The 20,217-nt window shown below is 46.2% G+C and overlaps 1 protein-coding gene across 3 annotated transcripts in view; it reads left to right on the forward strand.

The window, feature by feature from the left end:
• The first annotated feature begins 6,643 nt into the window (after positions 1 to 6,643).
• EHBP1L1 (EH domain binding protein 1 like 1) overlaps positions 6,644 to 20,217 on the forward strand; it is a 90,318-nt gene continuing 76,744 nt past the window's right edge. Inside the window, exon 1 of one of the 3 annotated variants that reach the window (XM_030218853.1) lies at positions 6,644 to 7,150. In XM_030218853.1, the coding sequence (XP_030074713.1) occupies positions 7,047 to 7,150 (104 nt within the window). In that variant the 5' untranslated portion in view covers positions 6,644 to 7,046. The remainder of the gene's footprint in view (positions 7,151 to 20,217) is intronic. The other 2 variants (XM_030218852.1, XM_030218854.1) reach the window with 2 other exon arrangements.

The following is a 20,217-nucleotide window of genomic DNA, read 5'->3' on the forward strand; positions in this document are numbered from 1 at the left end:
TGGTTAGTGACCACTGGGGGAGTAACGGGAGGTCATCCCTGATTCCCTCCGGTGGTCATCTGGTCATTTTGGCCACCTTTTTGTGCCTTGGTCATAAGAAAAACACGACCAGATGAAAACGTCCAAGTGTTTGTCAGGGACATCCTTCTTTTTTTCGATTATGGGTGGACGTCCAAATGTTAGGCACGCCCAAATCTCGCCTTCGCTACACTTCCGACACGCCCCCTTGAACTTTGGCCGTCCCTGTGACGGAAAGCAGTTGGGGGACGTCCAAAATTGGCTTTCGATTATACCGATTTGGACGTTTCTGTGAGAAGGATGTCCATCTTCCGATTTGTGTCGAAAGATGTGCGTGCTTCTCTTTCGAAAATGAGCCCAATAGTATGCTACATTACAATGTCAACACAATAAAACATTTTAATAGACAGCATAGGGTGTATGCAAAGATGGAACACATAGATAGATAAGATAGAGTAAAAGGAGTATGAAAATAAAGGACTAGTTTAAAGAAAGGTGCTGGAACATTATCTTAGCTAGGGTATGACTGGGAAAACATGTCCTGCTATAGTATGTGCAGCCGGTGTCACTCCTTGTGTGTGTGTGAGAAGCAACTAGTAAGTTAGGGGTCCTTTTACTAAGGTGTGCTGAAAAATGGCCTGCGGTAATGTAGCACGGGTTTTGGGCGCATGCAGATCCATTTTTCAGTGTGCCTGTAAAAAATGCCTTTTTAAAAATTTTTTGCTGAAAATGGACCTACGGCAAAGTAAAAATTGGCGCGCATCCATTTTGGGTCTGAGACCTTACTGTCAGCCACTGACTTAGCGGTAAGGTCTCTCGCATTAACCGTGTGGTAATCACCTACATGCGTCAAGTTGGAGTTACCGCCTGATTTTCGCCGTGCATCATAAAATAAAATAAAATGTATTTTCTGGTGCATGTAGGGGATGCGCGTAAAAAATGAAATTACCACATGGACCATGCGGTAGCAGTAACTCCGAATTGGCGCACATTGGGCACGCGTAGGCACCTACGCGGCTTAGTAAAAGGGCCCTTTAGTTACTTCTTCCATTAAAGGATTGGTTGAAGCGCCAAGCTTTCACCTGCTTCCTGAAGTACAGATAGTCTTGTGTTAAGTGGAGCCTTTCAGGGAGTCCATTCCAGAGCGTGGGGACTACTCCGGAGAAGGCTCAACTCAAAACACATATGTGTAAAAAAGATTCGACCCAGTCCTGTGTTTCAGCACTCTGCGCATCTGCCTCAGGAGTCTAAATAGTTCAGTCCGAGTTGATATTAGGGAAGTGTCCGGCGTATAATCCAAAAAATACGCAGATAAAACACCATCAAAAGGTGACTCTAAATGTAAAACGGTGAGAAAAACAGCACACCAATCCCTACAACAGTAGCGCAAACAAAACCAAGGAGTAGAATGTGGGGATGGCACTTCCAAAAAAATGATGTAAAAACAGAAGAAGCAAGTCTTCGCAAAAAAATAAATAACAAACAAAACAGCGAAGATGACTAAAAGAAAATGGACGACACTCCAGATAAAAATCCAATGTTTATTGATCGATGAACAAGACTTGACACAACTGTGTTTCAGCCTAGAGGGCCTGCATCAGGAGTCTTTAGGCTGAAACACAGCTGTGTCGAGTCTTGTTCATCGATCAATAAACATTGGATTTTTATCTGGTGCATCATCCATTTTCTTTTAGTCATCTTCGCTGTTTTGTTTGTTACTTCCAAAAAAACCACAGGACAAACCAGATCTTAATATGCAGAGTTTATTGGATGATACCAACAGACTTGACAAGGCACCGTGTTTCAGTGCTGGGCACTGCCTCAGGAGTCCAGAGTGATGGTATGTAAGTCAACAAGTTCAGTATAGTTTACTTTAATGCACGAACGTCTGCAATTATCATAAAGGGTGCTGCAAACGCAGGGCTTTGACGTGACATGAAAAGACTTCAAAAAGCTTTTGGCATGGCTGAAAAAGAGACAGGCGCCCAGCACCAAAACTCAGTGCATTGTTGAGTCTGTTGGTATCATTTAATAAACTCTGCATGTTCAGATCTTCTGGTCTATCCTGTGGATTTTTTGGAGGTGCCATTCCCACACCCCACTCCTTGGTTCTAAATGTAAAATATGGCTACATAAGACTACAGAACATATGAAAAATCTTGTTTTTATTGACAACAAATGTCAATTACCCATACATAACCACATACAATACAATCTTACCTCACTCAAACATTCACATGCTCCAGCCATCCGTCAATATTCATAATAGTAATGCTCCACTATATATACATCTCACAAGATGTTACAACTCATTCTCCATAAATACATTATAACCATAACAATTTGGAACTTATCAGCTTAACCAAAAAGTTCACCATTAACGCTGGTTCTGTAAATTAGAACCTGCGTATGTTCTGTATCAATTGTCCTGTATTTAACTAAAGTGTACTTGATACAATGTTGCACCATATACATATACTATAAGAATATTCTTCTGGCCACAAAAATGTTCCCAATTGATGAAAAGTATCACTGAGAATATCCAAACCCCAAAATTGGATTGGCTGGGGGCATGCGTCCGTGCTTGTAAACATCAAACCGCCGATTCCCCGATGCTGATCGGCATTTCGTCTCCTTCCTCAGGAGGAACCAAAGCTGTAACAATATTATTGCACATCAACCACTACATATTCATCTTAAATTTAAACAAGCATTATAAATCAACATTTTAAAGTGTACTTACTCATAATCCTGTATCAGGCTGCACGCCTATGTGGTAATCGGCCGGGCTTCCGCCCAAGAGTCGCACCACCGGAAACTGTTGTATGCCGGCCCCATAATCGCATGAGTTAAATACTGAGGGACCCTTGCGTAAAAGCACGCACCCACAGTTACGTCACACCCACTCAACCTCCAAATTGAGGCCGTGCGGTGTTACCGTACCCCATGAATAAATATACCACTGCTCAAGTAAAAGTAAACGAGCACTAATATCCCCGCTTCTGTTGGTAGGTAAAATCTGGGACAATACAACACATTGTAACTGGTCAATAGTGTGATTGTATCGCTGCCAATGGGACACCAGCGGATTCTCCCTTTTACCTAATCGTAAATTACTAACATGCTCTGCCAGTCGATTCTTTAACTGTCTCTTTGTGTGGCCTATGTAGTATAGTGCACATGGGCACCAAATGCAATAAACAACACACTCACTAATACATGTAGTATTATATCTTTAAAAGAATTGTGTATCACTATGTGGGATGTCGATCACACTGGTGTCCACAGAATGGCAACAATACACACATTTGCCGCAAGGGGAATGTCTACCCGTATTACTATGTTGTATAGGGCGTTTGAGCAGCTCCCCTATGTTGGCCTGCCGAGCATACGCCACCTTCAGTCGTTCCCTGAACTCTGAATGAACAGACAGAACGTGCCAGTACCTGTGGATGATTGAAGAGATACCCACTGCTCTGTATGAGAAAGGAATGACACATGCCACTGTGTTACTAGAGGAGACCTGACCTGAATGAAATAACCAAGGACGATAGGCATATAACGCCCTCTTATAAGCGCTCCGTATGACCTGCTTCGGATATCCACGCTCAACAAATCTATCCATCATATCACGGGCTTGAGTCTTGAACTCAATAACAGAAGAACATAAGCGACGTAACCTTAAAAATTGACCAACAGGAACACCCCTCTTCAGAGCCTTATGATGAAAGCTCTGATAATGGAGAAGGGTGTTCCTGTCAGTCGACTTACGATAAATAGTAGTGTCGAACCCGCCATCCGATGTTCTAATAATCTTAATGTCCAAGAAATCAAGCTCATGAACATCCACTCTAGAGGTAAATTTAATATTAACATCAGCATCATTGAGGGATTCAATAAAGGCATTAAGAGCACTAAGAGGGCCTCGCCAAAACAAAATAACGTCGTCAATGTACCTTTTCCACATGACAACATGGCGGTACCAGCTTGAAGTATATACATGAGTTTTTTCATACTGAGTCATGTATAAACAAGCCAAGGAAGGTGCGACAGTAGCACCCATCGCAACTCCCCGGGTCTGTACATAAAACTGATCACTAAATTGAAAATAATTATGACCAATCACCAAGGTTAGTAACGATTTCAACACTTCGATTTTAGACAGAGGTATTTGTAGATCAATCAGATGATCGCATGCTAACTTGATGGCCTGTGCCTGCGGAATGTTGGTATATAAGGCAACAACATCCAGCCCCACCATATAGAAATCGTCACCACAACACGGTTCCAATTGTTCTAATATTTGGATAAAATGCATAGAGTCACGAACGTAAGATTTAGCTCTTTTGACTACAGGATTAAGTAACCTGTCAATATATTTGGATATGGGTTCCAATATCGAGTCTCTTGTTGAGACTATTGGGCGGCCCGGCGGATCCACGAGAGACTTATGGACCTTAGGGACAAAGTATATATATGGTACCTTTGGACACGGATGGCACAGATATTTCTGATCTGTCTTAGTAAGAATCCCATCCAGTACTGCATCATCAACACATTTCACTATTTGATCCTGCAGCCATTTAGTAGGGTCATGATCAATGGGAGTATAATATTGTATCTGATTCAGTTGATTCATTCCTTCACGTGTATATTTGTCCCTGTCCATAATCACCGTGGATCCGCCTTTGTCTGCCCGCTGGATGATAATTCTATCATTATTAGCCAAATCCACTATACTTTGACGCTGCGATCGAGACAGATTACTCCCCTGTCTATACCATCGAGACTCCAAATCATCTACCGCCGCCAACACTAATCTCTGATAGGCCGCAATAGAAGGATCCACCGCTCCGGGGGGCATCCATCGGGACCTAACCCCTGGTTTAACTAGGGGTCTATTATCATTATCCTGGTGGGTGAGATTACTAAAGTGGAGCCGTAGCCTTAAATCACGGAAAAATCTATGTAGACCTCTTCTGGTTTCAAAAGGGTCATACCTATTCGATGGAACAAATGATAACCCCTTGGTCAGAGTCTCCTCCTGAACCGCAGTCAACCTGTCACTTGATATATTAATCACTGTGCTTATTTCTTGGGATTCCGTTTGGATTTGGTGGATTTGTTGTTTTCTTTGGGGTCGTGAGGTATGCCTGGGGGCTGTTGCGGTATGCGTAAAAAAGACTCAGACAAAATTGTCATAGAGTCCTGTATTGCACCTGCCACCTTAGCTGATACACTGGCTTTTTTGTTTGATTTTACTTCATCGCCTGATGACTCACTAGACGATAATTTAAACGCAACCTTCCTGCCTCCGGCCTTACCTCTACGGCCCCTTCTTTTCTTATCCATCCAACTATAAATGTATCCCTTCGTATAATCATACTCGTCCCGACGGAATTTAGCAACTTTTATAGCACGTTGTTCTTTACTATAATTATCTATCTTTGAATTGTGCTCTTCCAGATTTTTCTCAAAAATATTTTTATCCTGTGCTATACATGTGTGGGGGCAATGCCTCCCCCCCATACCCTCCAAACTAGGTTTCAACCTAATTCATGTTTATTGTGGGATCTAAATGTCATAAGTAAACAAACAAATAAATAGATAAATACAATCTGCAGTTCATGGGGGCGGGGGCAATTCCCCCCACACCCTAAAACTAGGTTTCAACCTAATTCAGCCCCTCAAAATGACACACATTACGATTTATAACAATTACTACTCTACCTATGAAAAGTTATTCCGTTATAATACGTCCTAGGTGGGAATTGTCTTGGGAGGAATTGGTGGGTGGGAACTGTCCGGATGGGAACTGTGTATATAGGACTAGATTCTATATATTATGCCTAAAAAATCCTCACAGAAAAAAAAATATGCCTAGGCGTATTCTATAAAATGTACCTAGATTTAACACCTAAATTTCAGCACAGTTTATAGAAAAGGCAGAGCAGCCAGCCACACAATTAAATTTAGTCATGGGCATTTGCGCCAAGTAAAACTTGGTATAATATCCGCGACTAAATTAGGCGTAGACCAGGTGTATTCTATAACAAAGCGCATAGATTTTAGAAATGCCCATGACCCGTCCATTCTACGCCCATGGCCACACTCTTATTTTAGCTATTCATATTAGAATTTACATGCATCACTTTACAGAACACGCCTAGACAGTTGTGTGCATAAATTCTAATTAATGCCAATTAGTTTCAATAATTACTTGTTAATTGGCAATTATTGGTGCTGATTGGCTTGTAAACTAATTAAGTTGCGAGGGTAAATCCAGAATATGAGTGAATTTGTGTGGTCAAAAGTTATGGAATCCGGGGGGATATCGTATATGTGTGTGTGATTGTACTATTTATAACGTAAGTGTAGTGTATATATATGTAAACTGTGCGTGAGTGTATTGTATATTGTTGGGCGTTTGCTCGCCTTAAATGTAGCGCATATGTAATACGTGTGTGTGTGTTTTTGAGAGAGAGAGAGAGAGAGAGAGAGAGATGTGCCCTGTGCCCTGTGCCCTATAGCCCCTCCTCCACCCTGACTCAGACATCGAAGCCCGACCCTCCCTTTTAACCCCTTCTTCCCCAGAACTGACAAACATCCAGGAAGAGAAGCAGCCGCACCCCCTCCCTCCCAGCTCCCCACCCCGTGTCTCCTTCCAACTCCCATCGCTAGACTCGCTCCCGAACTAGAAGCTGGCCCAAAATTATTTATCTCCCCCCCCCCCCCTTATGACATGTTTCCTCTTTTCGCAAAACAGGATTTCTGCTTTTCGTGAAACGAAACAACCCCAGAAAAGCCCAGACACGGCAAGAAAAAGTTTGGGGCTGAAGAATCGAGGGCGGACAGACAGACGGGCAGCGATCGCGGCTCCTTTTTGGAGTCTCTTTTTTGCCCCCAGGGGTGGCAGAAAGCATGTGACAGCCGCGCACACTTTCACTTTTTTTCAGGCTTCGGTCTCGGAAGAGGCGAGAGGACTAGCAGCCGAAAAGAAGAAGGGCGAGGAGGGAGAGCCGTGAGCCATGACTTCGGTGTGGAAACGGCTCCAGCGGGTGGGCAAGCGGGCGTCCAAGTTTCAGTTCGTGGCTTCTTACCAGGAGCTGATGATCGAGTGCACCAAGAAATGGTGAGTAGGTGAGAGGTTAGGTGGGGGGGAGAAGGGGGCTGCATCGGTGATTGAGGGAGGCGGGGGGGGTATCAGTGAGTGTATGTATCGGGATGGAGGAGTGGGGGGGTGTATCAATCAGTGTGTGGGGGGGGGGGATGCATTCCCCCACTCCTCCATCCCGTCACCTACACTCACTGATGCATCAGTGAGTTGGGGCTAGGGGGTCCCCCCTCCCCCTCCTGTCACAGGTGTCGGCCTTTCTGCACACCGGACGCTCCTTCGTGTCACTGAACACAGAAAGTCCTGCTGTGATTGGCCTCTTCTAAGGAAAGAGTTGCAATGAAAAGTCCTTGGGTGCGATCCAGACTTTCCTGGATAGCTCCTACCCCACTGCCCTCCTCCCTTTTATTCTGCACCCAAGGAAGCAGATTGCTTTCCAAATAGCCCCAAAGGGCTGGCCTGCACCCCCTTCAATGGCCTTACCAAATTTTTCCTTAGTAAGAATGAAAAGAACCGGTTGCTTTTGCTTTCTTCCTCCATGAAAAAAAAAATAATGAAAGTGACATTCCGCTACCCCTCCACCCTGGACATTGTGTCAGAGGACGGGGTGGCAAACCCCTGTACCACATGCCTCTGGCCGGCTGCTTATTTTTTACTTACACTCTGGTAATTGCATAGGAGGAGGTTCTCTGTGGTGCCCTGCTAGGGACAGGGCAATGGCATCTGTCACCTGCACAGGGTGTGGGAGTTAGCTAACACCTAGACTTTGCTTGGTATAAGAGCCCAGTTCAGCTAGATCTGTTCCTGCCCTTAAGGGGTGCAAGGAGGGTTAGCACCAACTGTATGCACACATCATCATGAGATGGAGAGGGGGGGGGGAGCTGAGGCAGACTGGTTGCCCCTCCCCAGTAGCGTAGCCAGAGTTTAATTTTTAGATGGGCCTGGAGGTGGACTGGGTGGGCACAGGCCTCGCATTTCCCCTCCACCCGCTACCACCCCCCCCCCCCCCACCCGCCCGCCTCAGCATTTCCTCTCCACCCGCTACCCCCTCCCCCCCCCCTGCGACAGCCCTCTGCACATGGTCAGTTCTGGTCATTTTTACTGACCTGAAGCACTGTTCTCCCTCTAGCACCGGCGATTCCCATAGCCAGCCTTCTGCCAGCGCGCGTCGTCGGAGCCTCTTCTCAGGCGCATCCTGCCTACTCTGCAACTTCCTGTGTTCCGCAAAGGTGGGACGCAGGAAGTTGTAGGGTAGGCGGGATGTGCCTGAGAAGAGGCCCCAATGACGCGCGCTGGCAGAAGGCTGGCTATGGGAATCGCCGGTGCTAGAGGGAGAACGGCGCTTCAGGGCAGTAAAAATGAGCAGACCACACGAACGGGGAGAGCAGGCAGAAGAGGCTGGGCGGGCCTGGAGCAAAAGTGGCTGGGCCTGGGCCCGTCCAGGCCCACCCGTGGCTATGCCCCTGCTCCTCCCACTAGCAGCCGCTGTGAATGGGGGATTGGTGAGACATAGGTACCATGGGCTGGATAATAATGTAAACAGTTTTGGGGGAGAGGTCCAGAATGGGAGACTTCCCTTTGCAGCAGGTCATTGCAGTCTCAATTTCTGATTCCCTTTCCCAGGGCCTGTATTAGAAATGTTGGGGCCCAGGGCAGAAATATGGGGTGGGGACCCAAAACCAACTGTGCAGGCTGTACTTTCTTCAACTTCTTGTAGCCTTGGGGCCCTCTGTGACATCAGGGCCCAGGGCAGTTTCCCTGTTTGCACCCTTCTAACGCCAGCCCTGTCATCTGCGCTGTGGGAGGGCTCTAGGTCTTGGTTTTACTGTTCCCTCCACAGCTGCACTTGCAGGGTGTCTCAGCTTTGCTTATTTCAGAGAGAGCCAATAGATGCAATGTAGGACAAATCTAGGCCTGACTCAGGCCCATCCCTGGTGACCACCATGGTTATCTTAATTTCAGAAGAGGGATCAAAGATGAGCTGTTCACAGGCTTTTATCACTGGAGACCCCTTCCCCCCTCCAAACAAGGAGAGTGAGGGTTCAAACAGTGTTATCAGCTTGTTAAACTTTACCTTCCAGCTTACTTAGGAGCCTGAGGGCATTCCAACATCTGCCTCTGATAATTCCACCTATTCCCTTGCCATGCCCTTCCACCAAGAAAGAACTTTGAAGTCATGCAAAAATCCCCCCCCCCCCCCCCCCCCCCCGCCTCCAACTCATACCAAACAACAGAACGCAAGGCACTCCTCCCTTTACAAAGGATGCATAAGAACATAAGAATAGTCATACTGGGTCAGACCAATGGTCCATCTAGCTCAATATCCTGTTTCCAGCAGTGGCTAATCCAGGACAGGTCACAAGTACCTGGCAGAAAGCCAATTAGCAGCAATATTCCATGCTACCAATCCCAGGGCAAAGAGTGGCTTCCCCATGTCTGTCTCAACAGCAGACTATGGACTTTTCCTCCAGGAACTTGTCCAAACCTTTTTTTAAATCCAGATACACTAACTACTGTTAACCACTTCCTCTGTCAACGAGTTCCAGAGCTTAACTATTAATTGAGTGAAAAAATATATCCTCCTATTTGTTTTTAAAAGTATTTCCATGTAACTTCATTGAGTGTCCCCTAGTCTTTGTACTTTTTGAAAGATGACAAAAAAAAATTGATTCACTTCTACTCGTTCTACGCCACTCAGGATTTTATAGACCTCAATCGTATCCTCCTCAGCCGTCTCTTTTCCAAGCTGAAGAGCCCAAACCTCTTTAGCCTTTCCTTATATGAGAGGAGTTCCATCCCCTTTATCATTTTGGTCGCTCTTCTTTGAACCTTTTCTGAGATACGCAACCAGAATTGAACGCAATACTCAAGGTGAGGCCACACCATGGAGCAATATAGAGGCATTATAATATTCTTGGTCTTATTTACCATCCTTTTCCTAATTATTCCTAGCTTCCTGTTTGCTTTTTTGGCCTCCTCCGCACACTGGGTAGAAGATTTCAGCGTATTGTCTACAATGACACCTAGGTCTTTTTCTTGGGTACTGACTCCTAGCAGTTAGCCCTTTCTGCATCAAAATTAAGAATATTACAACTTGTTTCTCCCCTTCCCCCGCAAAACAGCTTTAGGACATAAGAGTGAAACAAGCTAGATGACAGCTATGTGGGAGTATATAGGGCCTGAGGAGCCATTGCAGTGCTGTGAAGTGCACAGGTGGAGGAGGGGGAGGGGCTGAGATGATAGAGATCAAAAACTGTAGCACTAGGATGTATCCCTCAGGGAGTTGCGAAATGTTTATGTTACCATGAATTTCCTGATCTCATGATGGTGAAGGATACATTGCTTACAGCGAATTATCATGGATTATTGTAATAGAGGTATGCCACACACAAACATCTCCTCACATGCCCATACGCTCTCCTGCTCCCTGTGAGCCCAAGACACATAGATTTTGGAAAATAGCCTTAAAAGGACTGGCTGTGACCCGGAGCTCCCCCCTCGGCTGCTATAAATGGAAGAGTGAAAATATTCGTAAACTGTACAGGGATTCCAGTATAAATATTGTCAAAACAATTAATGACCCATGAGTCTGAACGAGGAGGAGAGGAGAAGGGGAGGGTGGTGGAAGAGGAGTAAAAAGGGAGGATAGACATAGGGAGTAAAGCTGAGGGAGTGAGAGAGAAGGAGGGACAGGGAAGGGAGGAGAGAGGAAGAAAGCATGCTGGTGCCAGGCAGAGTGCATGTACATACATGTCTGTTAGCACAGAACGCAAGTTTGTGAGTCTCTGTGGTATGACTGACTGTTCTGCTTGTGTCACTGTGGGGTGAATAAGCTTCCTGTGGGATGGATCGGACCTGTAGGAATTTCACCAGCCTACAGATGCTCCTGGGTGGGGCGGGGTGCATGGGCCACGAGGAGGCTTTCAGATTCTTGACACCAGTTATTGGTAATCCAGATCAGCAAAGACACATTACAGCCTGCCTGCACTGGTACAGCTGCTCTAACAGACCCCATGCAATCCCTAATTTTAACTCTGACGCTGGTCTTTGAAAGGCTTGTACTGACAGCTCAAAGCCAACCGGAGACCTCCAAAGTATAAATACAGCGTGAACAGCTGAAGAGAGACCTCTGGGGAGGGGATAGCAGCATCCTGAGACACTCAAAGTATGAACACAGCAGAAACAGCTGAAAAGAGACCTCTGGGGAGGAGACAGCAGCACCCTGAGACTTCCAAAATATGAATACAGCACAAACAGCCACACCTGCGTTAATGAAAATCTTCCCATGTCAACTGTTCATGCTTTAAATGTATAGGGCTTTTCATCTGACTGTGCTGTATTCCTGCAGTATGTGTTTCAGTGCAACACGTGCATGGAGCTCTAATGAAGATTCACTCTTCAACTGTCTGTGCTGTATCCTTGCTTTACGTGTGTTAATATGACACCTGCTTGGGGCTCTAATAAAAATTCCACTCTTCAGCTATCTGTGCTGTATTCCTGCTTTAGGGTATTAGTGTAATGCCTGCATGGGGCTCTAATGAAGGTCCTGTCTTCAGCTGTCTATCACTGTGACACCTGCATGTAGCTGTAATGAAGATCCTCACTTCAGCTGTCTGTGCTGTATTCCTGCTTCAGGGGTATTAGTGTGACGCCTGCATGGGGCTCTAATGAAGGTCTTGTCTTTATCACTGTGACACCTGCATGTAGCTATAATGTAGCTGAAGCGGTCTGTGCTGTATTCCTGCTTCAGGGGTATCAGTGTGACACCTGCATAGGGTTGTGATAAAGACTAGCTTTTCTGCTGTCCTTGCTGTATTCTTGTTTTATTTTTATTAGTGTGACACCCACATGGGGTCCTAATTAAGATCCACTTGTCATCTCTCTGTGCTGTATTCCTGCTTTATGTGCATTAATGTGACACATGGGGCTCTGATGAAGATCCACCCTTCAGTAATCTGTGCTGTATTCCTGCTTTAGTGGTATCTGTGTGACACCTGCATGGGACTCAAATAAAGATCCACTTATCAGCTGTCTGTGCTGTATTCCTGCCTTATATGTATCAATGTGACACTTGCATGGGGCTGTAATGAAGATCCTTTCTTCAGCTGTCTGTGCTGTATTCCTGCTTTAGTGGTATCAGTATGACACCTGTGTGGGGCTCTGATGAAGACTTGCTCTCTGGCTCTCCTTGCTGTTATTCCTAGATATCTGTGTGACACCTGCAAGGAGCTCTTATGAAGATCCTTTCTTCAGCTGTCTGTGCTGTATTCCTGCTTCAGGGATGTCAATGTGACACCTGCATGGGGCTCAAATGAAGATCCGTTTGTCACGTCTCTTTGCTAAATTCCTGCTTTATGTGTATCAATGTGACATCTGTATGGGGCTCTAATGAAGAAATCACTCTTCAGCTATCTGTACTGTGTTCCTACTTTATGCCTATCAGTGTGATAACTGCAGGGGGGCTCTGAAAGAGAACAACTCCTCAACTATCCATTGCTTTATGTGTATTGATGTGACACCCTCAAGGTTTGTTATGAAGAGATCCACGCTTCAGCTGTCTGTACTGTATTCTTCTTTTATGTGTATCAGCCTGTACTTTCTCTAACACATCTTTGCTAAGCATGCAGCCTGGAGTGATTCAGCAGGGTGTTTGAGAAAAGGAAAGGGCGAGGTGGGGGCCCTGGCCACAGGCTGATACGCCCTGCCTATGTAAGCCACTTTCATTTTGGCATTCAGAAGTTAAGCAGGAAGAAGTGTGTTAGGACCATGGCTGTGGCCTGAGTGTTGCTCTTGTCCATCTGAGAAGTGGCAGTAGGGAGGGAGAGAACCCCTTGTGAGGTGGAGGGAGGGAAATAACTGTCGCTTTAGTTTTCTTCGAAAGGAAGAGAGTGAAATTTGGAGGGCAGTAAATGATTTGGATCTGAAAGCAGCCTCACAAGGCAGTATATGAATTTTCCTTGGCTCTGTGACTTCTATTTTTAATCTTATTCCTGATTGTCTTACTTTTAATTAGTTCTGATATACATGGAGTCTGATATATATATATATATTTTTTTTTAAATTTTAGTTTTATATATTTTTATAGCATATATAGGAATAAATCCTTACAGAAATTGTTGAATTACTAACATACACCAATACCGGAAAATAAACATATTGTGTTGACATTATACTCTACACTGTCAATTAAAATGTTCTATTACGTATTGTGTTGACACTTTGCAAGTAGTACACCACACCATACTTGGAATATTTTTACTGCTGTAATTGTCTATTGTTCGTGTTTGATTTATTCTTACTGTACACTGCCTTGAGTGAATTCCTTCAAAAAGGCGGTAAATAAAGCCTAATAAATAAATATAAGTAAAAAATAATATTCCAACAACATCCAAGTCCTCAGTAATGGAGATTCTAAGAGCTCAAAACAGTCTAAGCAACAATCCATTAAAGGAAATAAAAAGTGATACGTCCTAAGAGAGAGAACATTCTAATTAATTCTGGAAAGGAAACAAAAACAGCCTATACCGTCTCTCCATCCTGGGGCTGTGGCTGATGACCAGCCTCAACTATTTTGTTACTCAAAACCATTACCGGTTGAGATGGATCGAAGATTATATAAGTATTAGCAGAGCTTTTTTTTGTGTCTGTATGCAGGGGCGTAGCCAGACCTCAGCAGGAGGGGGGTCCAGAGCCCAAGATGAGGGGGCACGTTTTAGCCCCCTCAGTGCCGCCGCCCCTCCCCCGCCACTTTCAACTCCCCCTGCCGCTGCCATCACCACTGCCGTCAGGTACCATTGCTGGCAGGGGTCCCCAACCCCCGCCAGCTGGTCCTCTTCAGCGCCGGTCTCCGGCGCATTCGTTGATCTGTTTCTGTGAGTCCTGACTCGTGACGTCCTTGTGCAGGACGTCAGGAGTCAAGACTCACAGAAACAGATCAGCGAACGCGCCAGAAACTGGCGCTGAAGAGGACTTCATCTGGCGGGGTTTGGGGACCCCCGCCAGCCGTGGTACCTGACGGCGGCGGGGGAGGGTCGGCGGTGGCGGTGGCGGGAGGGGGGGTCAAAAGTGGTGGTGGGGGTCTAGCCCCACCTAGCTATGCCCAGGCTGCCCGTATGCGTCAGTTCAGTGTACCAGCACCTTTTTCTCCTTTCCTGCTCATTCCCCCTTCTCCTGTCTTTCTGCATCACTCTCCCTGGGTCCAGCACCTCTCTTTTCCCTTCCATCCTGATTCCAGGGTCTCTCCCCTTTTCTTCCCTCCCAGCTCCTGCATTATCCTGCATGCCTGAGTCTGGTTTTGGGGGGTTTCAGCTGAATTTTTGTCAACATATTTTATTAGTTTATGGTCACTCAAATGGTTTATCATACACGTACAAAGAAATTTAAGTACAAAAGAAGTTCCAAACACCTTGGAGCGAAGCAATGAAAACTGCTTATGTCTCCTTTGGGTAGCTTTATCTACATCAGGAAACATTCTCATGTTCAAAGACAAAAATGGGGAATTTTTGTACCTAAAATTTAGTCTCAAGAGCCAATCTCTATAAGGATCTAATACCAGTGTTACCACTAGGGTGGACAAGGTAATTAGCTCGTCCTTGGAGGATCCAGGAAGGCAGTCAGATCTAGACTATCCTGAGAAATTGGAGACAAATATGCAAAATGAGTTTATCTTGTTGGGCAGACTGGATGGACCGTACAGGTCTTTATCTGCCATCATGTACTATGTTACTATCCAGCTTATTTTCGAAGGAGAAGGGCGCCCATCTTCCAACACAAATCGAGAGATGGGCGCCCTTCTCCTAAGGGCGGCCAAATCGGTATAATCGAAAGCCGATTTTGGCCATCCTCAACTGCTTTCCGTTGCAGGGACTGCCAAAGTTCAAGGGGGCGTGTCAACAGTGCATCGAAGGCGGGACGGGGGCGTGGTTAAGAGATGGGCATCCTCAGCCGATAATGGAAAAAAGAAGGGCGGCCCTGACGAGCATTTGGTCAACTTTACTTGGTCCCTTTTTGTTAATGCCCAAGCCTTGAAAAGGTGCCCGAACTGACAAGATGACCACCAGAGGGAATCAGGGATCACCTCCCCATACTCCCCCAGTGGTCACCAACCCCCTCCCACCCAAAAAAAATTAAAAAACATTTTTTTCCAGCCTCTATACCAGCCTCAAATGTCATACCCAGCTCCATCACAGCAGTATGCAGGTCCCTGCTGCAGTTTTTAGTGGGTACTGCAGTGCACTTCAGGCAGGTGGACCCAGGTCCATCTCCCCCCTACATGTTACACTTGTGGTGGTAAATGGGAGCCCTCCAAAACACACCCAAAACCCACTGTACCCACATGTAGGTGCCCCCCTTTACCCTCTAAGGGCTATGGTACTGTTCTACAGTTGTGGGTAGTGGGTTTTGGGGGGGGTGTTGGGGGACTCAGCACCCAAGTTAAGGGAGCTATGCACCTGGGAGCAATTTGTGAAGTCCACTGCAGTGCCCCCTAATGTGCCCAGTTGCTGTCCTGGCATGTGATGGGGACCAGTGCACTACAAATGCTGGCTCCTCCCACGACCAAATGGCTTGGATTTGGCCAGTTTTAAGATGGCCAGCCTCGGTTTCCATTATCGGCGTAAACCAAGGTCGGCCATCTGTAAGTCTGGTGATCTCAACATTTAGGTCAACCATCGCTAAGATTGACCTAAATGTTGAGATTTGGCCGGCCCTGGCCATATTATCGAAACGAAAGATGGACGCCCATCTTGTTCGATAACACGGTTGGCTCCGCCCCTTCCCAGGGCCATCCCTGGAGATTGGTGCCCTTAGAGATGGGCGCCCCCGTTCGATTATGCCCCTCCACGTAAAATATCTTGTCCATTCTCTGCAGTCTTGTTCTTAAATGAAGGTAAATAATAAACTCGAGCAACTAGAGGTAACGACTGAAGGGGAACTTGCAAATGTTCCAGCATATACAGTGGTGGAAATAAGTATTTGATCCCTTGCTGATTTTGTAAGTGTGCCCACTGACAAAGACATGAGCAGCCCATAATTGAAGGGTAGGTTATTGGTAACAGTGAGAGATAGCACATCACAAATTAAATCCGGAAAATCACATTGTGGAAAGTATATGAATTTATTTGTATTCTGCAGAGGGAAATAAGTATTTAATCCCTCTGGCAAACAAGACCTAATACTTGGTGGCAAAACCCTTGTTGGCAAGCACAGCGGTCAGACGTCTTCTGTAGTTGATGATGAGGTTTGCACACATGTCAGGAGGAATTTTGGTCCACTCCTCTTTGCAGATCATCTCTAAATCATTAAGAGTTCTGGGCTGTCGCTTGGCAACTCGCAGCTTCAGCTCCCTCCATAAGTTTTCAATGGGATTAAGGTCTGGTGACTGGCTAGGCCACTCCATGACCCTAATGTGCTTCTTCCTGAGCCACTCCTTTGTTGCCTTGGCTGTATGTTTTGGGTCATTGTCGTGCTGGAAGACCCAGCCACGACCCATTTTTAAGGCCCTGGCGGAGGGAAGGAGGTTGTCACTCAGAATTGTACGGTACATGGCCCCATCCATTCTCCCATTGATGCGGTGAAGTAGTCCTGTGCCCTTAGCAGAGAAACACCCCCAAAACATAACATTTCCACCTCCATGCTTGACAGTGGGGACGGTGTTCTTTGGGTCATAGGCAGCATTTCTCTTCCTCCAAACACGGCGAGTTGAGTTCATGCCAAAGAGCTCAATTTTTGTCTCATCTGACCACAGCACCTTCTCCCAATCACTCTCGGCATCATCCAGGTGTTCACTGGCAAACTTCAGACGGGCCGTCACATGTGCCTTCCGGAGCAGGGGGACCTTGCGGGCACTGCAGGATTGCAATCCGTTATGTCGTAATGTGTTACCAATGGTTTTCGTGGTGACAGTGGTCCCAGCTGCCTTGAGATCATTGACAAGTTCCCCCCTTGTAGTTGTAGGCTGATTTCTAACCTTCCTCATGATCAAGGATACCCCACGAGGTGAGATTTTGCATGGAGCCCCAGATCTTTGTCGATTGACAGTCATTTTGTACTTCTTCCATTTCTTACTATGGCACCAACAGTTGTCTCCTTCTCGCCCAGCGTCTTACTGATGGTTTTGTAGCCCATTCCAGCCTTGTGCAGGTGTATGATCTTGTCCCTGACATCCTTAGACAGCTCCTTGCTCTTGGCCATTTTGTAGAGGTTAGAGTCTGAGTGATTCACTGAGTCTGTGGACAGGTGTCTTTCATACAGGTGACCACTGCCGACAGCTGTCTGTCATGCAGGTAACGAGTTGATTTGGAGCATCTACCTGGTCTGTAGGGGCCAGATCTCTTACTGGTTGGTGGGGGATCAAATACTTATTTCCCTCTGCAGAATGCAAATAAATTCATATACTTTCCACAATGTGATTTTCCAGATTTAATTTGTGATGTGCTATCTCTCACTGTTACCAATAACCTACCCTTCAATTATGGGCTGCTCATGTCTTTGTCAGTGGGCACACTTACAAAATCAGCAAGGGATCAAATACTTATTTCCACCACTGTATCTTCTCAGGAGAGACTCCTGGTTTCCTGGGGAAATTAATCAGGCACAGATTCCTGCATCTAACTGTATTCTCCAGGTTCTCACATTTTATAACTAAAGTCATATTATCCTTTGCAACTGTATTACACAAAATATCCACTTTGCACTCTCTTCCAGTTTCTGAGCAGTGAGCACGAGTCTCCATTAAAACTAAGCAGGATTCATAATTCTCAAGCTTAGCTTCCAAGTTCAGAATTTGAGTTCCACTTTGTGCCATTGGTCTCTACAGATTTTGGCCCAAAGAGACAATCGAAGTCCACAGACCTTTCAAAGAAGAAGGTTTTACTGGATTAAATTCACAAACAGCCTTCGCTTGCCCAGCCAGTGCTCCCTTATTGGAGGAGGTAGGGACAGCTGATTCCCTCAGAGTTCCAAAACCGGAGGCATGTTCACCAGTTGCCCCCTGGAGTCACTGCGTCAATTTGCCCATCGGAGCAGCAGCACTAGCAGTGTCTCCAGCAGATACATTTGAAAAGGAAGTGAAGTAGTTACGCCACGTCTGCCCTGTGCAGATGGCGCTTCCTTTGTGGCTGTAGGGTTAACTGGCGGGGTCTCTCTCCTCAGAGGTCAGCGAAACGCTGTGTTCAAGAGGACCTATGGCAAGCAACTCGCTCCCAACTTCCCTCAGCAAACCATCCCCAGATGGTATATTCTTCACCACAAAGACATCCATAGTTGAAGAAACTAGAAGAGGGAGCGTTCATGTCACCAATAAAGCAGCCCCGACTTTCCCTTCCTTTTCACTCAATTAGCAGGCATAAGGTAAGGAGCACAATGTGGGAACGACCTCTCCCTAAGGCCCCATCTTGGAACTGAAAGCCTAATATATAAAGATATTTATCCTGGGAGCAGGGGCTGCTCCTCCTTGTATAAACCCTGCTGACTGAGGCCAGTCAGTAATGTTCAGTGTCATAATCTGGATGATTTCACTGAAAATAACTGATCATCCTGGTGCTATCCAGACAATGCAGAAGGCTCTCCTAACTTTATCCAGGCACCAGTCTGAATGTCACTGGTATCCAGATAAATACTTGCACCTGGATATTCAGTCCCGGTGTGGCCTGGTGCTGAATATCTGGGTATAAAATACTGTAGTGGCTGGTATGTAATTAAACATTGATCACTGTGGCCTAAATATTACCTCCAGCATTTCCAATTCTTATACATTTTGTTAAACTCTTCTTGTGTGGCAATGGAGACCTTCCCTCAGGGGTGGCCCAACCATTAGGCCACCTGAGGTGGGGGCCTCAGGCAGCACCCTTCAGGATGGCATCTCCCCCTTCGCTGCGTTTTACCTCATCAGGGTGACGTTCCAAACCTGGCAGTGGCAGCGATTCCCATACACTGCCCTGCCGCGGCGGCATCTGCCTCTTCCCTTTACTGCAGCCGCCTCTCTGATGTAACTTCCTGTTTCGTCAGAGGCTCAGGCAGCCACATTAAAGGGAAGAGGCGGGTGCTGACAGTGGCAGGGCAGCATATGGGAATCACTGCCGCTGCTGGGTTTGGAACATGACAAGGTAAACGTCGCTGGGGGGCAGGGGGGCGGCATCTTGGCCTGGGGATCAGCATCATGGCCCGGGGGGGGGGGGGGGGGGGGAGGGCATGTTAGCATCTTGCCTTCCCTCTCTGAGAGTCATTTTAAAACCAGCTGCATAAGTGCGTGTTGCTGTTGTATGTGTTAATAGCATCAGGTTTTGAAAGGGAAAATTTGAATATAACTTCCCTTCTGAAACTGGTGTTGCACATGTATCTAGTCTCAGCAGAAAGAGGGAGGCGAGGCAGTGACCCCAGGACTGGAAGCTGCAGCCTAGAAAGGGCATCCAGGGGCTGGCTGACCCTCAGCTCTGGTAGTCTTAGCAGAGAGAAGGAGGTGCCCAGGGCTACTTTAGCAGAGGTGGTCCATCAGTTCTCATAAGTACATAAGTATTGCCATACTGAGAAAGACCAAAGGTCGATCAAGCCCAGCGTCGTGGTTCCAACAGTGGCCAATCCAGGCCACAAATACCTGGCAAGATCCCAAAAAAGTACAAAACATTCTATGCTGCTTATCCCAGAAATAGTGGATTTTCTCCGTCCATTTAATAATGGTCTATGGACTTTTTCTTTAGAAAGCCGTCCAAACCTTTTTAAAACTCCGCTAATCTAACCGCCTTTACCATATTACCTCATTATTATAAACTGCATTTCAAAGACTTTATATTTACCCGTTTCATGCCTCTCACGCCTGTAATCTGGCCATATCATAGAAACAGATAAAATGATGGCAGATAAAGACCATATGGCCTATCCAGTCTGTTAAATCCGTTTCAGCCACTAAGCTCTACAATCCCTTCCTCTCCTTCACAGATTTTCTGGGTTTGTCTCATGCTTTCTTGAATTCAGACACAGTCCTCATCTCTCCCACCTCCCCTGGGAGGTCGTTCCACTCATTCACTACCCTTTCCATAAAGAAATATTTCCTTAGATTACTACTGAGTCTGTCCCCTTTCACCTTCATC

This window comes from Microcaecilia unicolor, chromosome 11 (assembly GCF_901765095.1).
Source record: "Microcaecilia unicolor chromosome 11, aMicUni1.1, whole genome shotgun sequence".
Lineage (NCBI taxonomy): Eukaryota > Metazoa > Chordata > Amphibia > Gymnophiona > Siphonopidae > Microcaecilia > Microcaecilia unicolor.